This window comes from Lissotriton helveticus, chromosome 3_2, assembly GCF_964261635.1.
Source record: "Lissotriton helveticus chromosome 3_2, aLisHel1.1, whole genome shotgun sequence".
Taxonomy (NCBI): domain Eukaryota; kingdom Metazoa; phylum Chordata; class Amphibia; order Caudata; family Salamandridae; genus Lissotriton; species Lissotriton helveticus.
The window spans coordinates 282,738,059-282,759,297 of NC_136062.1; the positions used below are offsets into that span (position 1 = coordinate 282,738,059).

The following is a 21,239-nucleotide window of genomic DNA, read 5'->3' on the forward strand; positions in this document are numbered from 1 at the left end:
ATCTACTGGAGACTGTTACCCACCTACAAGTAAAATTAAGCCAAGAGAGTGACCATGCGCTGATGAATTTAACTACGGAATGGAACCCCCAAACTGCATTAGATGCACCATTAATTTTTCATAAAAATTCTGTCCTGATAAATGGAGATCAGAGAAGAATTTTTTGGAGCTCTAAAATTATGGACAGAATATCAATCTTGATTGAGTACACTGACCTCCTAACAACAATTTTCTCGGAGGACCCAATAGAGAATTTTGAATACGTGATTAATGAGCTTAGGAACTTTTTATGGGATAAATTACAACAGGCTCCTTTTGGAGTTAATAGGTGGAAAAATCAAAACTTCAATAAAAATAACCAAAACTCCATTACGAAGAAAAAACTGAACAAACTCATTCGTGGTCATTACATGAATGCCTCTATATCTACTGAGAAAGAAATTAACCGACTAAAAAATAAACTCAGGAGAGAGAAGTTAAGAAATAAAAAAGATATTCAAGACCGTAATTGGATTGACATTCAGGTAGCAGCAAAAGACCCTAATCAACGCAAATATTGGTCCCTCATAGCAAAATTAACAGGGACAAAAAAGAAATTACAATCAATACCTGTCCCCCCAAAGGAGTGGGAAACTTATCTCACTGATTTGTACAAAGCAAATCTGACTATATCAGATGGGAAAAGCCTGGAAAAAGGAAATAGCAAAGCTAAAGTGGACTTACAATTTCTTTCTGCTACTTCAGTGGAAAGGACAATCAAAAAAGCAAGAAAAACAGGTGCCTCTGGTCCAGATCAGATCCCTATAAAGATTTATCAAACAAATCCAAAGGAATGGGGTAAATCATTATCGGATCTATTCAATTTTATCCTCAAAATCGGACAAATACCTAAATCCTGGCAGGGGAGTACGATTATCCCAATATATAAAAAGGGGAGCAGGACAGTTGCCGGAAATTATAGGCAAATTGCGCTAATGGACGCTGCGGGTAAAATCTTTGCAGCAGAAGTTCTACAAAGACTAAAGGACTGGGCTTTTTCACTGGATAAAATTCCGATGTTTCAAGCTGGCTTTAGGCCAAAACATTCGGTCACAGATAACATTGCTGTTATTCAAACGATACTAGACAAATATGTAATAGGAAAATCACAGCCGGTATATGCAGTGTTCGTTGATTACACGACTGCGTTCGACCGTGTCGATCGACCAACTCTATGGCATAAACTCAGGGAACTTGGAATTCCAGAACAACTTCTACAAACCATCGTGAATCTCCACACCAATACCTGGTGTCAGGTGCAAATGGGAGGAGAAAAGGGCCTAACAAAAAGGATACAAACAGCCAATGGTCTGAAGCAAGGGTGCTTACTGGCACCATTATTATTTTCCCTGTATCTCAGCGACCTGCCTAAACAGTTACAGCAGGGTTTATGTTTATCACCTAAAATTGCCAAACAAAACATACAAGTACTAATGTACGCTGATGACATAGTAATGCTGGACCTAACCCCCTTTGGGTTACAAAACTCCCTGGATATACTTCACGCATATTCAAAATCAAACTTTTTAACCCCGAATTTAAATAAAACACAGATTGTGGTTTTTTCAAGGAAGAAACGTAGAAATAATTACAGTTGGAACTTAGGTGGAAGAAAAGTAGAAGTAGTGAACGAGTATCCCTATCTTGGCAGGATACTATCAAAGAACATCTCCAATGCAAAACACATTGAAAATCTAATTAGGAAATCTGATGTACACACTGAGGCTCTTTTAAGACTCTATCGTTCCACCGGAAGTCGGCACTTCTCTTCCTTAATCAAAATTTATAAAGTAAAAATTCCACCTGTATTATCATATGCAACAGAGTACATCCCGATAAAACAGTGGACCTACATGGACCGTAAAGAGGGGAAAATTTTAAGAAAATTAATGAAGGTCTCTGACTCCGTACCTGTTCAGGCTTTACGTTTGGAGTTCTCGATTACAAGTTCTTTTGCCACAGCAGTAGCCAATGTAATCAGGTGGAGCTACAATCTACTTAAAGCTAAGGAGGGCACATTAAGACACCTATTGAAAAATGAACTTCTTTACAGTGAAACAAAAAACCAGACCTTCTCAAATAATATGAAAATTATATTCCAAATGGCAGAAATCACCTCGGATATTTTATGCAGTTGGTCAGCAGCTCAACTGAAATTGTTTCTAAGATGTTACACCCCGAAACTAAGCTACAAATTAGACTATGAACACTGCAAAAAACTGAAAACATATAAATCCTTCGTGGACTCATTGGAATATAAGCAAATTCAACCATATATCAGGTATTCCCTGACTCATGGTGTAAGGAGGACAATCACCATGCTAAGACTGGGTATCCTACCAGTATTAACTTACACAGCAAGGTGGTCGACTGGAAGATCACTCCTATGCCCCCTGTGTGAAGGGGGAGACCAAGATATTGAGCATTTGCTGTTTGTGTGTCCCAATATAAATGTAACTACTGCACGCACCAGATACCTTGCCCCGATCTATCAAACTTGTAGAATTGTCAAAGTGAGTGAACTTTTGCAACTATGTAAATATCCGTCAAATGAATTTGTTTGTTATAATTTTTTTAAGTTTCTAAAAACTTTTTTACCATTGTATTGATTATATGTAAAAATTATTTTTCCTTTATATCTGTAAATTGTATATTTGTGGTCCTTTATATGAGTACCAATACAAATAAAATCTTTTTGACTTTTTTTTTTTGACTGCTCTGCTCCATTACTTCTGAGGCACACTATGCTAGCTAGCTGCGCGTGCAAGCACTGCTGAGAACATTGCCAGAACCAGTCTCGCACCAGGGGATATTGTAAAGGTGACAAATCTACGATTAGATAGAAGGTAAGTAACCGATTCTGGTTTCTAATAAAAATCCAAAATTAAATTTGCAAGTTATGGTTAAGACCGCAATCCATAACTCACATAACAGTAGAGAAAACCATAACACACACCTCAAATGTACCCTTTTTCTAAAGATTTTAAAGCTACAATCTATATAGGGTGGCTTGTGACAGTGGTGGTGAGGGACCAAAAGGCCATTCATTTATTTTGGTTACTAGTGTTCTAAAAGTCTCCAGGAAAAATACCATTAGCTCCTACAAGGCATATTGCAGTATTGATTGCTGAGTATGCTATTCTGATTATATGCTCCAACCTTTTATTACCTCTTTGAACTTGTTGTGGAAATATTTCCAGGAAGCCTAATGCAAGAGTACATTTATTTTCTGTCATTGTACCATAGAAAAGAAAATCAATCCTCTTTTGTGCTTGTTGCATCATTAGTTTCACATGTGAAAGTCTAATTTGAGGTCAAGTTATATAGATCCACTCTTAACTGCGAATGGGGTTTGGAATTTTATGTTATCCAGTATTGAGGTATCTTTCATGGATTCACATGCTTGAATCATTCCCCGTCATCTAAGTTGGAGTCCCACGGTACATAAAAAAGCAGTAAGTAATTAAAGTTAATAGAGAAAAACCATTCACTATAATATCTCATCCTAGTCATTAGGTATGGTCCAAACTCAAGCCAATCAGGCTATAGCACCCTCTAGAAACCTCTTCACAGAGGCTCCAGGCTCTCAGATTTTCTACTGCACGTCGTGTGAACAGTTGCCCTGAGCTCTGCTCAGTACTTCTACTTGGCCTTCTGATTTCTTCAGATCTTGCTTTTCAACATGTCTTCTTCAAAAAGAGCTCTATTCAGGCATTGCGAGTCTTGTGGGAAACTAAGAATTCACTTAGATGATCCCCACAAGAAATGTATTTACTGCCTTCACCTTGACCATCAGGTGAGAGACTGTAAAATTTGTAGAACATTTTCTTAAAAGACCTTTAGAGATAGAGACGGACACCTTCTTTTGTGGCTACAGAAGCTCAAAACAAAGGGCAATCCTTTCTCTGACGAGGAGAGTGATTTCTCTTTAAAGACTACAGCATCTAAGAAAAGAGCTAGTGAGGCGGAGCTGGTATCTCCTAAAGCTGCTAAGATGTTGAAAAAACATCACACCTTAAAACATGAAGATCAGCCTTCATCTTCAAAAAAGGAACTAGCCTCTCTTAAGGATCAATCTGTGCCCTCTACACCTTCTAAATCCTCTTAAAAAATGAATCAGGTGTCAACGTCTCTTCCTGAGACAATTTTACGTCACAGAAAAGATGCTCCGTTGACAAAGACGTCGACCTTCATCGACGAGAACTTTAGTCTCCAGGACTACGACACTGACATTGACTTTCTCTTCTCCTCTGACCAAAATGATTGTCGTTGGCATCTTCTGCGTCGACACTGGTATTCATATGAAGGTGAGCCCATCATTGATGGCAAGTTCGTCTTTATTGTCTTCGTCGATGAAAAAGAAACTACCCCTGTCAGGACCTTCGTCGACAGAAGCATCATCTGTGCGGAGGCTGTCGGTGGCTCTCAAAGGTAAATCTTCCTTGTCAACGACAGTACCTTTGTCGATGGTAGCCTCGTTGACGGTAGCCTCGTCGACAGAGCCGAAGACTTTGGATCCAGATCTTCGTCAATGAACTTCGTCGACGTCCAGACCGTTGACGGAAGAACTATTGATAAAACCTTCATCTTTAACTTCTTCATCTGTGGTAGGCCTGACATCCTCGTCGATGCTTCTTCCATCGTCGGTTCTGGCCGATTCTGAGGACAATTCAGGACTATCTAAGAGAAAGCATTCTCAGGAGGTAATATTTCCTGTACACACCTCTCCAAGTAAGGTGTCTCCTTGTCCTCCAGTAGGAATTTTAGATTATGCAGCAGATGAAGAGGAATCAGATGATAGGTTTAGGGCAGCTCACAGTCCGTCTGACATATTTTAAGTGCCAGGACGATGAAGATGCGGACTATGTATTTTACCCTGAGGTTACTAATCAAGAAATACAAATGGAACAAACAATCCAAATGCCTATTTCTCTTGTCTCAAATTTGCAGTACATGGTAGAGGATTACTACAGCAGATTTCCTCCTTTGAAGCCAGCATCTTCAGCTCCTCAGACACAGATTCCGCAGCCTTCCTTGCTGGTCAGATCTCCCCCTCCGGTTTCTCCTATACCTACAGTAACGCAACATCCGGACCAAAAGGTTCATACTACTGATAAAGAAAGAGAAGAGCGGGAGTTAGACGAGATATTGCTTCCCAACGAATGGGGTGATTACCAGATCAAGACACCATTGCCTTCCACTCCACGTACTATAGATTCACCACCTAAGGTTTTTTGGGGTTTCCATACCCTTATGGAAAGAGCGGCGAGGAGGTTTCAGCTCCCTATGGTCACTAAACCGGCTGATTTGTTTCTTATATGATTTCAAGGAACAAACTAAGAGACCAGTCCGATCTATCCCTATTGTAGAGTTCATATGGCAGGAGGGCTTAGGGGTCATGAAGACGCCAGCCTCAATTCCGGCAGTCTTGCCCAAATTAGAAAAGAAATACAAGGCTCCGGATAATTTTCCTGCCTGCCTTATCGGGCAAACTAAACCTGACTGATATCACAGGCAGTACAATGCCGAGCCAGAAATCCCTTATTTCCATTAAAGGCCCCTCCGGATAGAGATGGAAGACGTCTTGATTCCATCGGCAAAACTTTTTCCACCTTGGCAGCAACAAATGTCAGAGCGGCCAATTCTCTCGCTATCTTAAGCAGATACGACTGGCAAATGTGGTCGGACATGTTGCCTTTTATAGAGATGTTGCCGGATGAATCCAAGGCTGAAGCTTTAAAGATTCTGCAGGAGGGCAAGAGGATTCTTCAGAAAGTGCTTCAACTTATAAATCAGGAAGATTTCATTGCAACCCTAGCCCTTCAGGATGCCTATTTTCTCATCCCTATCCTCCCAAGAAACAGGAAATTCTTGCACTTCAGAGTGGCTGGCAGGGATTTCAAATTCAAAGTCCTACCGTTTGGCCTTCGTTCAGCGCCCAGAGTGTTCACCAAGGTACTAGCACCGGTGGCAACCCATCTACGTCAGGGCGGAGTCCCAATCTTCCCTTATCTGGACGATTGCCTCATAAAGGCAAAACCTCTCACAGCGGCAAGCAGTCACACTCCGAAATGCCTGTCTTTTTCAATCCTTGGGTCTCTCAATAAACCTACCAAAGTCTCAGTTAAACCCCTCAAAGGTGAAAACATTCTTAGGGGTAACCCTGGACACTCATCAGGCAAAGACCTTTGTTTCAACAGAAACACAACAAAAGATTCACAAATTAGCAACCTTTCAGGCCGCAAGTACAAATTGCTTCTGGGAATGTTGTCCTCTAGCATTCCCCTAGTCCCGAACTGTCTACGAATGAGACCTTTGCAAGAGGAGCTGGGCAAGCACTGGCTGCAGATCTCAGGGTCCTTCGTCGATCTTATCAAAATAACATCTCAAATTAAGGAAACGCTACTATGGTGGACTCACATCCAAAACGTAGCGAGAAGCCTATCATTCATAGTGGACTCACCAGGTTTCACAAGAACAACCAATGCATCCCTTGAAGGGTGTGGAGCACATCTAGAAAAACTAACAGTGAAGGGAAAATGGGACAGTTAACAACTAACATTGCACATAAACCTTATGAGAATTGAAGGCAATATTCCTGGAATCTTTTCTCTCAATTATATCAGGAGCTCCAGTATTAATTCGAACAGACAACACAATGAGCATGCATTATTTAAACAAACAAAGAGGGACAAGATTAACTGTGCTACCCCTTCAGGCACAGTAAATCTGGGATTGGGCAATACAACACCAGGTAACACTGACAGCAGTGCATGTTCCAGGAGTGGCCAACAACCTAGCGGATTCATTGAGCAGGTCAATTAAGACCAACCACGAATGGGAACTTCAACCAACCAACGTTGGATCGCATCTTTCGATTGTGGGGCAAACCGAGTTTGGACTTATTTGCAACCAGTCATAACCACAAATGCCAGTTCTTTGCCAGTTAGCTACCCCAACAGGGATCCCTTACGTTTTTCCTCCGATTCATTTAGTCCCATGGGTGCTTCGGAAGATAAGGAAAGAACCCTGCCAAATACTTCTCATTGCTTCCAGGTGGCCTCGCCAATTCTGGTTCACAGAAACTTCTGCTACTATCGGAGTGCAAACCCAGACTGTTGCGCCCATTACAGAACTTACTGACTATGGACGGCGGCCATGTCTGCCATCCGGATCCAACATCTCTGCGATTAGCAGCTTGGCTCCTGAATACTATGAGTTTGCCGACTTAGATATACCTGCTGACTATTGTGAGGTCTTGGCTAATGCCAGAGCGCCCACTACTATCAAGACTTATACACTGAAATGGAAGAGATTCTGTCATTGGTGTGCAACTTCTGAAGCGCTCTCTATTCAGTCTTCACCAGAACAATTGCTACCTTTTTTCCTCCAACTGGCAAAATCTGGCCTTCTCATTCTACTATTAAGGTATTCCTTGCAGTGAATTGCAGGTTTCGGCGGCAACATGGATCACACTCTCTTTGGTTGTCAAGAATAATAAAAACAGTTCCTTAAATTGTTTAGAATGTTTGCTCCAATTAGGCGCCCTCCTCTTCCTTGGCATCACAACATTGCATTAGCGCAACTCATGAAGGCTCCCTTTGAGCCTAATCATAGGGCTGATCTTAAATTCATTTCATGGAAAACATCACTTCTACTGGCTCTTACTTCGGCTAGACGAGTAAGCGACATACATGCTTTCACTTCTCAACATGCTTTCCCCCAGTTTACTAAGAATTCTGTTATACTTTGAACAAATCCTACCTTTATTCCTAAGGTCCCATCGGATTTTAACTTAAACGAACCAGTCATCCTAAAGACTTTCTTTCCTAATCCACAGACCCCAGCGGAAAGGGCCTTAGCACAAAGGGCCTTACATTCACTGGATGTTAAGAGATGTATACAATTTTATTTACAGAGAACAGCCTGTATCCGTAAGGCTGATCAGCTTTTTGTGGCCTATGGAAAGATCAGAAAAGGGAATCCAGTGACTAAACAGACAATAACACGTTGGTTCTCTTGTCCGATCCAATTTTGCTGTCAACAAGCAGTCAAACCTCTACATTCAACAGTGAAAGCGCATTCTACGAGAGCAGTCTCCTCTTCTACAGCTCTCTTCGCCGGTGTGCCTATTCAACAAATTTGCAGAGCAGCAACTTGGTCTAGCAGGCACACTTTTACCAAGCATTACTGCCTGGAAGCTGCGAGTAATGCGGATTCAGCTGTGGGACAGGCAGTGCTACGTAATCTTTTTCTGTAAGATGAGCATCTATCCTTACTTTAAGTTTTTTTAAATATTGCTGTATTTAAGGTCACTATGAATCTGTAATAGGCATTATCAGATTACCTTATAAGCATATATAAATATATAATTAAGGGATACGTAAGTGCGATATACACTGGGTGATTTACAGTTTTTCTTTCGTACTCTGTACTACATTCTTTCTTGTATGAACATTCATACCTATGTGATAACTGCTATCTACTCTGATTCAAGCATGTGAATCTATGAAAGGTACCCCAATACTGGAAAAGAAAAGAAGTTACTTATCTGTAAACTGTGGTATCTTTCATAGATTCACATGCGAACCACCCTCCTCCCCATAAAGGCTCTCCTGTTTTATTGTACACTTATACTACACTTGTGTTCGAAAATCTGAGAGCCTGGAGCCTCTGTGGAGAGGGTTCTAGAGAGTGCTGTTGCCTGATTGGCTGGACTTTGGACCATACCTAATGACTAGGACGAGATATTAAAGTGAATGGTTTTCCTCTATTAACTTTAATGTTAAAGTAATTACTCACTGCTTTTTATGTACCGTGGGACTCCCACTTCGACAACAGGGAATGATTCAAGCATGTGAATCTATTAAAGATACCAATACTGGAGAACCACAGTTTACAGGTAAGTACCTTATATCTGAAAGAAACACGTTAGTGATAGATTCCTTACCTTAGAATATCCCCAGGCGTCAGACTGGATCCGGAAAATTTTGCGTAGCAATACCCCTGCGCGCCGTCAGGCGCCGTCCGCGGCTCCACGTCCGTCGTCTGCATCGTTAGCGCCGGAATGACATCGTCGGAGTACTTAGACGCCGCCCATGCGCGCTGACATCAGTTCTGATACACAGCTTCTTTTTTTTTCGCGCCAGCTAGCGCAGATCTGGAGAAGCTCTACCACTTAGTCATTTTTTGACTAAACTTTTTTGATCTTTTGATCATTTCTCTACTCGAGTCTTCGACTCCGACGGTGCCGGTAGGGATGCCCAGGTTTAAGCCCTCCTCCAAGTGCGACCGACTGATGTCGGTTACCGACTCCCATTGCCGGTGCCTCAAGTGTTTAGGCCTCGACCACGATGTTAATGTTATGTTAATTAAAATTTGTTAAGCGCGCATACGCCCACAGGCTTCTTGGCGCTGGAAAGAGATAAAAAACATAACAAGGGTAGAACAACAAAAGTCTCTATTTCAAATATGCCTGTGTGAATAGATGCGTTTTAAATGCCTTTCTAAAGGCAAGAAACTCCTTGCACTGCCTGAGAGCTGGCGGCAAAGAATTCCACAGGGTTGCTGCTAAAAAATGAAAGCTACTGCCTCCCTGTCGTTTCTTCTTGAAGCGAGGTACCTCAAGTAGGTCTTTGTGGGCTGACCTCAAGCTACGTGAAGGAACGTATCTGCCAATCAGCTGTTTGATAAAGGAAGGGCCCTTCCCTTGCAAAGCCTTAAAAATGATACAGCCAGCTTTAAATTCAGCTCTTTGAGCCACAGGAAGCCAATGCAAGGTCTCCAAGCCAGATCTGATCGAGACCCATTTGGGAACGTTACATATCAGTCTCGCGGCTTGGTTCTGCAGATACTGCAGTCTTCTAAGTTGGCCTATAGGTAGGCCTAAATAGAGACTGTTGGAAAAATCAATATGGGAAAGGATTAGAGCCATGACCACCTGGATTAGGGCAGAGTGGGTGAGGAGGTGTGCAATTTTCCTGATTTTTCTCAATTGAAAAAAACCAGAAGACACCACCGTACCGATCTGAGATTTTAAAGAAAGATCCTCGCTAAGAGTAACCCCCAGGCTCTTTACTGTTTGTGATTTCTTTGGGGGAAGGCCCATGTCCGAGGGCCAGAAATTGGGGCTCCAGCCAATTTCACTCTTACCGGGCAAAATCAGCTCGGTTTTCCCCGGATTTAATTTTAGATGGTTTAAAGACATCCAGTTCTGGATCAGAGTCATGGTTGATTGAAAATCCTCCACAGCATTTGGAGAATTGAGTGTAAAAACTAGCTGCAGATCGTCTGCATAGTTATATACAGTGACTTTGTGTTTACTCAGAGCAAAAAGAAGGGGCCGCATATACAAATTAAATAATAAAGGGGAAAGGGAAGAGCCTTGAGGGACCCCGCAGAAGGAATTAAGTTTAGGAGCTGAAAAAGATCCTAAACAGACAGACTGGGTGCGTTCGAATAGGAACGATTTCAACCATGCCAAAGCAGAGTCTCTAAGGCCTGCCTGTTCGACACGGTTGACCAGAATGGAATAGTCAACCGTGTCGAATGCAGCAGACAGGTCGAGGAGCACAAGGGCTTGGTGAAGGTTATTGTCAGCATTGGACCTCAAGATGTTCTGGACAGCCAGTATGACTGCCTCAGTAGAATGGCCAGGCCGAAATCCTGCTTGGTTGGGTTGCAAATAGCCCGATTCCTCCACAAAATTTGAGAGGCAGTTGGTAACATCGGCCTCCAACATTTTGGACAGAAAGGGCAGCAGGGATATAGGCCGGTAATTCGTGAGGTCCGATGGATCCACACCAGGTTTCTTCGTGAGGGGTATCAATAAGGCCTGCTTAAAACTACTAGGAACCGTCCCTGAGATAAGCGAGTTATTTAGCAGGGACATCATACTATTAGGAATGGCACGACCAATTTCCTTCATGATTTGAGGGGGACAGACGTCCATAGGGGAGCCCGATTTGACTCTGGCTAATAGCTCTGAAAAGACTTTCAGGTCCATAAGGGGACAGGAGTGTAAAGTTAGGGGATTAAAAAAAATGTCATCCACAGGGGCACACATTGGGAGTGTGGAGATGTGCTGTTTGATCAGTAAAATCTTTTCGTTAAAGAAATCATTCAGGGAATTGCATAAAGCTTGTGTAGGAACAACCGGAGGAGAAGTTCTTTCATCATTACAGAGGTCGTTCACTATCCTGAAGATTTCCTTTGACTTATTAGTAGAGTTTAAAATTTTGGATGAAAAATAGGCAGTTTTTTCGTTTAGTAATACTTTTTGATATGCCTTTCTTGCGATGACCGCACCTGCTCCGGCTGCCGGGCCCTGACGTCGAAGGCTAGGCGGGAGCGGTCCCGCAAGCGGCTTGAGCTCTGGCAGTCGGCCCCGCGCCGCTCCAGGTCCCGGTCCCACAAGAGGTCGAGGGACCGGTCGCGGGGTCGGAGTCCTCGCAGCTCTGGGAGTGGACATCGGTCGTCAGGATCCAAGTCCTCAGGTAAGAGGCATGAGAGGTCGGAGAGACGTCATCGTTCCTCCGACCCATCCCGATGCTCGCACGATGCGGCCGGGGGTTCGGGTGACACCACCCACGCAGCTCCGACGGAGTCGCAGGCTTCGCCGCCTGCGCCACACCTTCGGGCCCCTGGGCATGAAGCGATGCCAGAGGAGGTCGAGAGGTACCTCATGGCCATGAGGTCCCTCCCTTCTCAGCCGGGTTCCGTGGCGCCTACGGGCCCAACGGCCCCGGCTGGAGACCCTAGCGGGTCGGGTGCTTCGACTCCGACGCCGTCGGGTGCTTCGACCTCACCGGCGCCGGCCCCGCGGGTGTCGCCCCTGGCGCCCACTGTGGACGCCGTCCCCAATCTTCCCTTCGGTCCGACTCTGGTGCTTCCGACGGCCTTTGGGGATTTTTATTTCCATGAGGAGGCCCAGTCTGTTGACCCTGTTCTACAGGAGACGGGTGACGAGGGTGATTGGGAGGGGTCTGTGGACCCTCTGGCACAGGAGTGCCAGTCTCAAGAGGACTGGACATATGAGCTTGGGGAGGCCAGTGGTATTGACACTTCGCCAGACACAGGATTTGTCTCCCCTCCCACCGTGGCTACGGAGGAGGGGGCTGACTAGGGCGGCCAAGGCCTTAAACATTGAGCTCCCCGTCGCGGCCGTGAGGACTAACCTCCTCACTGAGGTCCTTTAACCGCAGTCAAGCTCCAGTGAGCCGCTACTGCCGTTAAATGAGGCCTTGTGTGACGTTCTTGTGGGCACTTGGTCCAAGCCCGCCACAGGTCCGCCTGTGGATAGGAACGTGGCCAGACGCTACAGCCCGGCCCCGGGCGACCCTTGCTTTTTGTCCACCCATCCCACCCCCGAGAGCCTGGCCATCCAGGCCTCTACTTCCCAGACCGCATTCCCGACGGCTCCGCCCGATCGGGAATCCAAGAGGTACGAACAGTTCGGGAAGAAGGTGTTCTCGTCCCTGAGTTTGGGACTGCGGTCTGTCAATACCGCATGCCTCTTGGGCCGCTACACCCACACCCTGTGGGACATGGTCGCGGACGTGCTGCCACAATGCCCGGAGGAGGTCCGGGCTAAACTCGCCCAAGCCCTTGCGGAGGGTCGAGATGCAGCGCGATATTCCATCTGGTGCAGGGGTGGGGAATTCCTATCTCCCGACGCCCGAGACATCTAGATTTCTTAGGAGGGCATTTTGTCCAAAGGACAAGTAGACAGTTTAATGGTGCTGGGGCCCGCACTTTAATTTCCCCAGGGCAGAACAACAGAGATAAAGCAGAGCTCAAAGTTACAGCCAGCTCCATAAGCTTGTGTGGCCCCCCAGGCCCGCCCCTGTTCCTTTTATTTTCTTTGAGCATGAGACGAACATCGTGCTTCTGCAGCTCCAGAACACTCACAGCACTGTCATGTAAGAGGCTGCCTTATCTGTCTCTTGGCCCCTTGCTCTGACTTGAACTCTATGACCCCTGTGTTTTAATCTCTGCTCCACTCTTGGGCCTCATACGGCCCCAAGAGCAGTGCTTTCCCTTCTCATGCACCTCGTGCCCCCCCCTTCTTTGAACTTTGCCTTTCCTGTACACTTTGTTTCACCCGGTGCCTAAACCTGCTAACACCGGCCTCTCTGACAGCCCGGACCTGCTCCCCTTGGCCTCTCGTTTTCTCAGTCATTCAGGGCTTACATTAAAGCTCATAAGTTTCTCCATGAGGCTTTTATGCAGTCGTAAGGCCACCCCCATTTCTGTCCTTGCACTAGGCCTCTCATCTCACTTTGTGCATACACCAGGGGCATTTTGAACACACTGCCATAGCAACTACAGCAGCTGTGGAGTTCTTGATGGGCCTCTTCAGTCTGCAGGTCTGCACACAAAGGCCCATAATGAATTTGAAAGGGGTGGGTGGATGAGTGATAGGGTGGATGAATAGATGCATGGATGAATGAGTGAAAGGGTGGATGGATAGATGCATGGATGAATAAGTGAAAGGGTGGATGGGTAGATGCATGTATGAATGAGTGAAAGGTTGGATGGATAGGTGCATAGATGAATGGGTGGAGTGAAAGGGTGGATGGATAGATGCATGAATGAATGGGTGAAATGATGGATGTAAGGAAGGATGCGTGAAAGAATGGATGGGCAAAGGTGAAAGGATGGATGGCTGAGTGGATGGATGGGGTGAAAGTGGATGGATGGGGTGAAAGTGGATGGATGAGTGAAAGGATGGATGGCTGAATGAAAGGGGGATTAATGGGTGAGAGATAGAGTAGATGGATGGCTGGGTGGGTGGATGAATCGGTGGGTGGGTAGGTGGCTAGCTGGGTGGAAGGGTGGATGGATGGGTGGATAGTTGAGTGTAAAGGTGGATGGGGGGATTAGTGAAAGGGTGGATGGATATATGAGCGAAATGTAAGATGGATGGGGTAAAAGGGTGGATGGATGAGCTAAAGCATGAATGGAGGAAGTGAAAGGGTGGAAGGATATACGAGTGAAAAGGAGGATGGATGTATGAGCAAAAGAATGGATGGAGGGATGAGTGAAAGGGTGGATGAATATGAGCGAAAAAGAGGATGTGTGGGGTGAAAGGATGGATGGATGAATAAAAGGATGGATGAGTGAAAGGAAGGCGGGATGGATGAGTTTGATAGATAGGTTTGGAGATGGAAGGATAGGTATGAACAGGGGCTTCGTGAACACCCCACTTTAGCAGCTACTGTAGAGGTGGAGCTCTTGATGGGCCTCTTCTGTCTGCAGCTCGACAGACAAAGGCTCATAATTAATGTGAAAGGGTGGGTGTGAGTGAAAGGATGGATGAATGTGTGGGTGAAAGGATGAGTGAGTGTAAGTGTTGCTGGCTAAATGCATGGATGAATGAGTGACAGGGAGGGTTGAGTGACGGGGATAGTGGATGGACAAAGGATGTTATAATGAAGGAAAAGCTGAATGGATGGATGGGTTACAGGGTGTATGGATTAGGGAGCGAAAGGATGGATGAGTGTAAAGGATAAATGGATGAGTGGAAGGATGGATTGATGGATTGGTAGAAGGGTGGGTAGATGGATGAGTGAAAGGGTGGATGGATGAGTGAAAGGATGGATGGATAGATGGATGGAGGGAAAGGGTGACTGTATGGATGAGCGAAAGGATGGACAGATGGCTGAAATGGTTAGGTTTGGAGATGGATTGGTGGGTTTGGATATTGATGAGCGGATGGACTGACAAATCAACAGATGGACGAACATATTGGTGAAAGGCTAATGGATGAAAGAATGAATGGACGACCATGTAAAGATGAAATGCTAGATAGTGGGTGAAAGGATGAATGGATGGATGCTTAGATGGAAGAGACAGAGCAATTCTAGAGAGGACTCCAGTGACTCTTTTCGCTTGCTTGGTGGCATAAGAGCTTTGGATTAAAGTGTGGGGGGATTTCAATTTTCTGGTTACTCACTTGGCCTGCACTATGCTCCTTTCTCTACCTGGGGATTATCAGGTAGGTGTGGTGCTGTTCGCCAGCACGTTCTTACTAGACAGCCAGTATTTGGTCTCATAAAGGCCTCATTGCCATAGAAATTCCTGGTACTGAACAAAACTACTTTGTAAAAGAGCAGAATGTTGTCACACACAATGAAGCCAGCCGATAGATAGGATGAGAAAGCATTTAAATAAAAACAAAAAGTCTTGGTTAACTCAGATTGAATTAGGGGCTCAAATTTAAAGAAAGTCACAGAAGTGCACCCAGGATATATGTCCTTATATTAATGCAGATTTACGTTTTCATGAATTCACATGAATTTCCTTTAGTAGGCCAGGAAACTGTAATTCTAGAAAATATTTGCGAATTGCATTTTAGCATGAGCAAAGATGAATGTACCCCAGTGGAAATCTGAGTGTTTACAAGTCAACTTTTTCTCGAACCACATTTTCCCAGCCCTGGAAGAAACTTTACTTTTGCCGTTGTCAGGGGTAGTAAATTTCCAACCTTTCTCAGTATGAGAAAAGATTAGAGAAAAGCTAGTGAAAACCCCCAAAAGTCAAATCCTTTTATAGTATTAGCCTGACATTAACCAGAGAGGCTACTATCAGAGCTCTTCTATATTGAGATGGCTGCTATTATTTTACGGCGCACTATGTGGCACCAAAGGGACAAGTGGATTTTGTTACAGGACAAGTAGATTTATGAAGATACTTGTCCCTTGGACAAGTACATATTTCATTAAATTCCACACCCCTGCGGAGTGGGCTGGATACCACGGACTCACTGGGCAGGGCGATGGCAACGACGGTGGCGGTTCGACGCCACGCCTGGTTGAGGACCGCCCACTCTTCTGGACATGCCGTTCGATGGCCGTCGCCTCTTTTGCGACAAGGCAGACCATGCTCTTGAGCGTTTTAAGGACTCCAGGTCTACGGCCAAGTCCTTGGGCCTCTCGGCCACACGCCAGTAATCGGGTGCCTTTCGGTCCTTTCGTGGCCACGGAAGGGGCGCCCCCACACGTGCTGCCGCAGAATGTTCAACAGCGCGATGGCGGCCGTGGAAACCGCCGTGGTGGCGGTCGGGGACAACGGCGCGGCCAGTTTACACCTCCCCCCGCAGCATCCACCTCAAAACCTTCCTAGTCCGTGTTTTCAGGCCCATGTGACGCCAGTGGGGGGCAGGGTTCGCCATCACCTCTTCCACTGGCGCACTGTCACGTCGGACAGGTGGGTGCTGCAAATCGTCCGAAGGGGCTACTCCCTCCCCTTCGAGGCGACCCCTCCAGCCATGCCACCGCAATTCCACCATGTGTCGGGGGATCACTTGCAACTTCTGCAAGAGGAAGTCACGGCCCTCTTGGCCAAGGGGGCCATCGAGTGCGTTCCTGGGCCAGAAGTAGGGTGTGGTTGTTACTCCCACTACTTTCTGGTACCCAAGAAGAGCAAAGGGGGCCTACGCCCTATCTTGGACCTACGGGACGTCAACGGCTTCCTCCGGAAGGAGAAGTTCAAGGTGCTGACTTTGGCTCAGGTCTTAGCTGCCCTGGACCCCGGAGACTGGATGGTAGCGTTTGACTTGCAGGACGCTTATTTTCACATCCCCGTCCTGCCAGCCCACCGACGTTACCTCTGGTTCACGGTAGGCCACGAGCACGTTGTTTACCGTGCTCCCCATCGGCCTTACAAGCGCCCCACGGGTGTTCACGAAGGTGATGATGGTGGTCGCATCTCATCTGCGCAGGTTAGCAGTGTCAGTCTTCCCCTAACTCGACGACTGGTTGTTGAAGGCGGGCTCGCCCCAGACAGTCGTCAGCCACCTCCAGACTACGGCCGACCTGCACTTGCTGGGGTTCTCCATCAACGTGCCCAAGTCACATCTGTGTCCCTCTCAGAAGCTCCCCTTCATCGGAGCGGTTCTAGACTCGGCGCAGTTTCGGGTTTATCCTCCTGAACAGCGGGTTCGGGATATTCAGGCTCTGATTCCGATCTTTCGGCCTTTATCCCGAGTCTCGGTCAGGTTGACGCTGGGGCTGATGGCCTCCTGCATCCTTCTGGTGCATCACGCCCAGTGGCGGATGCGGGCCTGCAGTGGGACCTGAAGTTTCAGTGGGCCCAGCATCAAGGCAACTTGTCCGATCACGTCTTGATCTCGGAGGGCACGGCAAGACAGTTGCAGTGGTGGCTCACGGACCGCGATTGGGTCAGTGGCAGATCCCTCTCCCTACCCCACCCGGAGCACGTGGTTGTGACGGACGCGTCCCTCCAGGGCTGGGGTGGCCACATGGGAGAGGCGGAGATCAGAGGCCTCTGGTCTCCGCCTCCATATCAACTTTTTGGAGCTGCGGGCGATCCGTCTAGCACTGAAGGCATTCCTCCCCTCTGTCCGGGGGAGTGTAGTGCAGGTGTTCACGGACCACACCACCGCCATGTGGTACTGCAACAAACAGGGCGGGGTGGGGTTGTGGACCCTATGCCAGGAGGCTCTGCGCCTCTGGCATTGGCTGGAACATCAGGGCGTGACCCTGGTGGTTCAACACCTGGCAGGCTCTCTGAATGCCAGGGCGGACAAACTCAGCCGTCGGTGCATGATGAATCACGAATGGCCTCTGAACTCTGACGTGGCGCAAGGCCTCTTTCAGCAGTGGGAAGAGCCTTGGTTAGATCTATTCGCCACAGAAGAGAACGCGCAATGTCATCAGTTCTGCACGTTGGAATTTCCAAGGCGGCACTCGCTCGGAGACGCTTTTCGTCGCGAGTGAAGTTGCGGTCTCTTGTACGCCTTTCCGCCTATACCACTTCTGCCCAGAGTGCTGAAGAAGATCAGGCGCGACCGGGCCCAGGTTATCCTTGTGGCTCCGGACTGGGCACGAAGATACTGGTATCCCGAGCTAATCAGCGTGTCAGTCGATCCCCCCCCCGATTTGTCTGCCTCTTCGGGAGGACCTTTGTCGCAGCAGCAGGGGACGGTTCTCCACCCGAACCTGTCCAGTCACCACCTACAAACCTGGTGATTGAGCAGCGGCAGTTGAGGCCATTTGACTTGCCTCCTGAAGTCTGTAATGTCATTCTGGCAGCCAGGCATCCCTCCACAAAGTCGGTATACGCCTGCAGGTGGAACAGATTTGTGGCATGGTGCACAGCAAAGGCTGTGGACCCTCTTTCTGCACCCCTTTCTGAGGTTCTCCTCTTCCTTCGGTTCTCCTCTTCCTTCGGTTCTCCTCTTCCTTCTTTCTCTTGCTCAGCAGGGCTCTGCTCTGGGCACTATCAAGGGGTACCTTTCTGCCCTTTCCGCCTTCTTAAGGCTACCTGATCAGCCTTCTTTGTTCAAGTCCCCTATTGTAAATAGGTTTTTAAAGGGCATCACACACATGTTCCCTCCTGTTCCTTTCGTGATGCCCCAGTGGGACTTGAACCTTGTTCTTACTTACCTAATGTGTGCTCCCTTTGAGCCGCTACATAACTGTCCTCTCCGTCTTACTCTGAAGACTGCTTTCCTGGTTGCCATCACCTCTGCCAGGAGAGTGAGTGAGCTCCAGGCTCTTTCTTCCACACCTCCTTTCCTCTCTGTTCATCCGGACAAGGTTGTGTTGCGTACAAGATCTTCTTTCCTGCCCAAGGATATCACAGCCTTGCACATCGGGCAGTCCATTACTTTGCCCACCTTCTTTCCGCCTCCGCATCCCTCGAAAGAGGAAGAGAGGCTCCACCATCTGGACCCAAAACGTGCGCTCTCTTACTATTTAGATCGCACACGCCAGTTCCGGGTGGATGACCAACTCTTGTTGGTTACGTGGGCGCTAAGAAGGGAAAGGCGGTGCACAAGCGGGACCATCTCCCGGTGGATCATCTTGTGTATCCAGGCATGTTACTCCTTGGCTGAGAAGGAGACCATTGTTGGATTGAGGGCTCATTCCACTCGGGCCACGGCGACTACCACTGCCCTGGGCCGGGGAGTGCCTTTGCAGGACATTTTTCAGGCAGCTACGTGGGTCTCGCTGCACACGTTTGCAAGACACTACTGCCTGGACAGTCAAGTCCGGAGGGATGGCTTCTTTGGCCGTTCCGTCCTCCAGGACTTTCTGGTGTGATTATTGGTTCGCAGACCCACCACCGGGGTTGGTATTGCTGGGGTATCTATTCTAATGTAAGGAATCTATCACTAACGTGTCTCTTTCAGATGCACAAGTTACTACTTGTGTAACAATATATCTGTAAGAGACATTAGTTAGTGATAGATTCCTTACCGACCCACCCATCCTCCCCGTTCTGCGAACTGATATCTAGGGTTAAGGTCATCCCCTTTCAGGGCCTTAGTTTCATGGCACCAGTGTTGGTTCTATCATGGCTCTGCGTATCTGGCGCGGAAAAGCTGTGTATCAGAACTGACGTCAGCGCGCATGGGCGGCGTCCAAGTACTCCGACGACGTCATTCCGGCGCTAACGACGACTGACGCGGAGCCGCGGACGACGCCTGCCGGCACGCAGGGGTATTGCTACGCAAAATTTTCCGGATCCAGTCTGACGCCTGGAGATATTCTAAGGTAAGTAATCTATCACTAACAAATGTCTCTTACAGATATATCGTTACACAAGTAGTAACTTGTGCTTTAATTTCAGGTAAGACATATGTCTTGGTTCTAAATTCTCCCTGTGTGAAGCACATACAGTTTGGTATTTTAGTGTTCTGCTGTCTGTGAAGACTAGTTCCCATTAACCAATGTCTACCAGTGATATGAAACTAGAGGCAGGTAAAGCGGTTTCATTAGTGTTACTAGGAGACTAAGCAATGTAACATCTCATCGCTTTGATGTGTTTCTAGGCAACCATTTGTCCTCAAAACTCACCCATCTTTATCTTCTTTTCCCACTCCAGTGTTAACAATCATGAGAATGTATCCCTTTTTTCGATATTCAAATGCAATGAGAACACCTACGGCCTGGCATCACATTTTATTAAGGTTACACTAAGGCCTCCACAACTTCCACTGAATATGGCCCTCATCCAGGCTGGCAGGTTTTCAAAATGTCCATGATTCACTGGGTAGTTTCCCATGTACTGAAATGCCAAAGTCTGTAGGAAGGGGAAATAAAAAATTTAATTGATTTGCATGTACTTATAAGTAATGTAACACAGAGGTCCAAAAATCTGAAATCTTTACAATTATGTTCAAGACTTAATCAGATTTGGAAAACAATTAAATATCTAGGCCACAAGCACAAAAGAGGCAGGACACAGCATAACTTTTGTATTACAATATGACCACACCCTTTGAGGTGCGAAGGGCCATCAAAGCCTTTTTGCTGCAAATTGTTGTGCCACAAAATGTCACCATCTGACCACTTCATGAAGATTGAATGAGGATGGAGTCCAATTGCAAGCCCTTGGGAAAATTTGCAGATGCTGAGATGGGGACTGCATCAGACAGCAGGCCTCGAACCTAGCAGCTGCAGTGTACACATGTCTGTCTAGATATGCTGAATGTAAACTATTACATTTTGACAGCTTATGTTTTGTGAATAGTTTCTACATGCCCTCAACGGTCGCTTGAGTTTCAATGCATTGGAGAACCAAAAATGGTCACAAAGTATTTGTGCATTCTATTGCAATTTGCGAGCAGGATGGATCATCCCTAGGCCGGGCGCTTTCCTTTGTGACTCGTAATGGATCGCCATGCTTTAGTTACAGTTACTAAAGTCCATAATGAATGTCAGTGGCCTTTTGAGCATTGCGTATTGAGACCATGTACTTGCCCTGACCTACATATTGCTAAGCTTGGTGTACTGTGAAATCCCATACATTGTCTCTTCGGTCGCTGTCTTCACAAACATGCACCTCATCACATACAAATCTGTAGGCTGGAACAATCAGCAAACCTCTGACATTGGTAAATAATTAATATTCAATATATTTTAGGCAGGTATTTTTAAAGAAGCCTGATACCTTGTTTTTGTTTTGACAGATATGTCATTGGCACTTTGGAAATGCTGGTAGCAGAGAACTACATGATAGTGTATTTAAATGGTGCCACTACGCGGCGGAAAATGCCAAGTTTAAGCTGGCTCAGAAAATGCTATCAGCAGATTGATAGACGGTAAAGTTAAGGATCATGGAAATCACTGTCTGCACTATATTGTTATGACTTTCCAATCTTAACTGGTGATGCGTACTTTACTGTGAATATTATGCTTCGATGTAAAAGCGACGTAAATAGAATGTTT

At 46.4% G+C, this 21,239-nt stretch overlaps 1 protein-coding gene across 4 annotated transcripts in view; it reads left to right on the forward strand.

Moving 5' to 3' along the window:
- Positions 1–21,239, forward strand: part of BNIP2 (BCL2 interacting protein 2) — a 248,240-nt gene that overhangs the window by 169,027 nt on the left and 57,974 nt on the right. For all 4 annotated transcript variants that reach the window (XM_078685227.1, XM_078685228.1, XM_078685225.1 and 1 more), the window contains exon 8: positions 20,981–21,112. In XM_078685227.1, the coding sequence (XP_078541353.1) occupies positions 20,981–21,112 (132 nt within the window). The remainder of the gene's footprint in view (positions 1–20,980; positions 21,113–21,239) is intronic.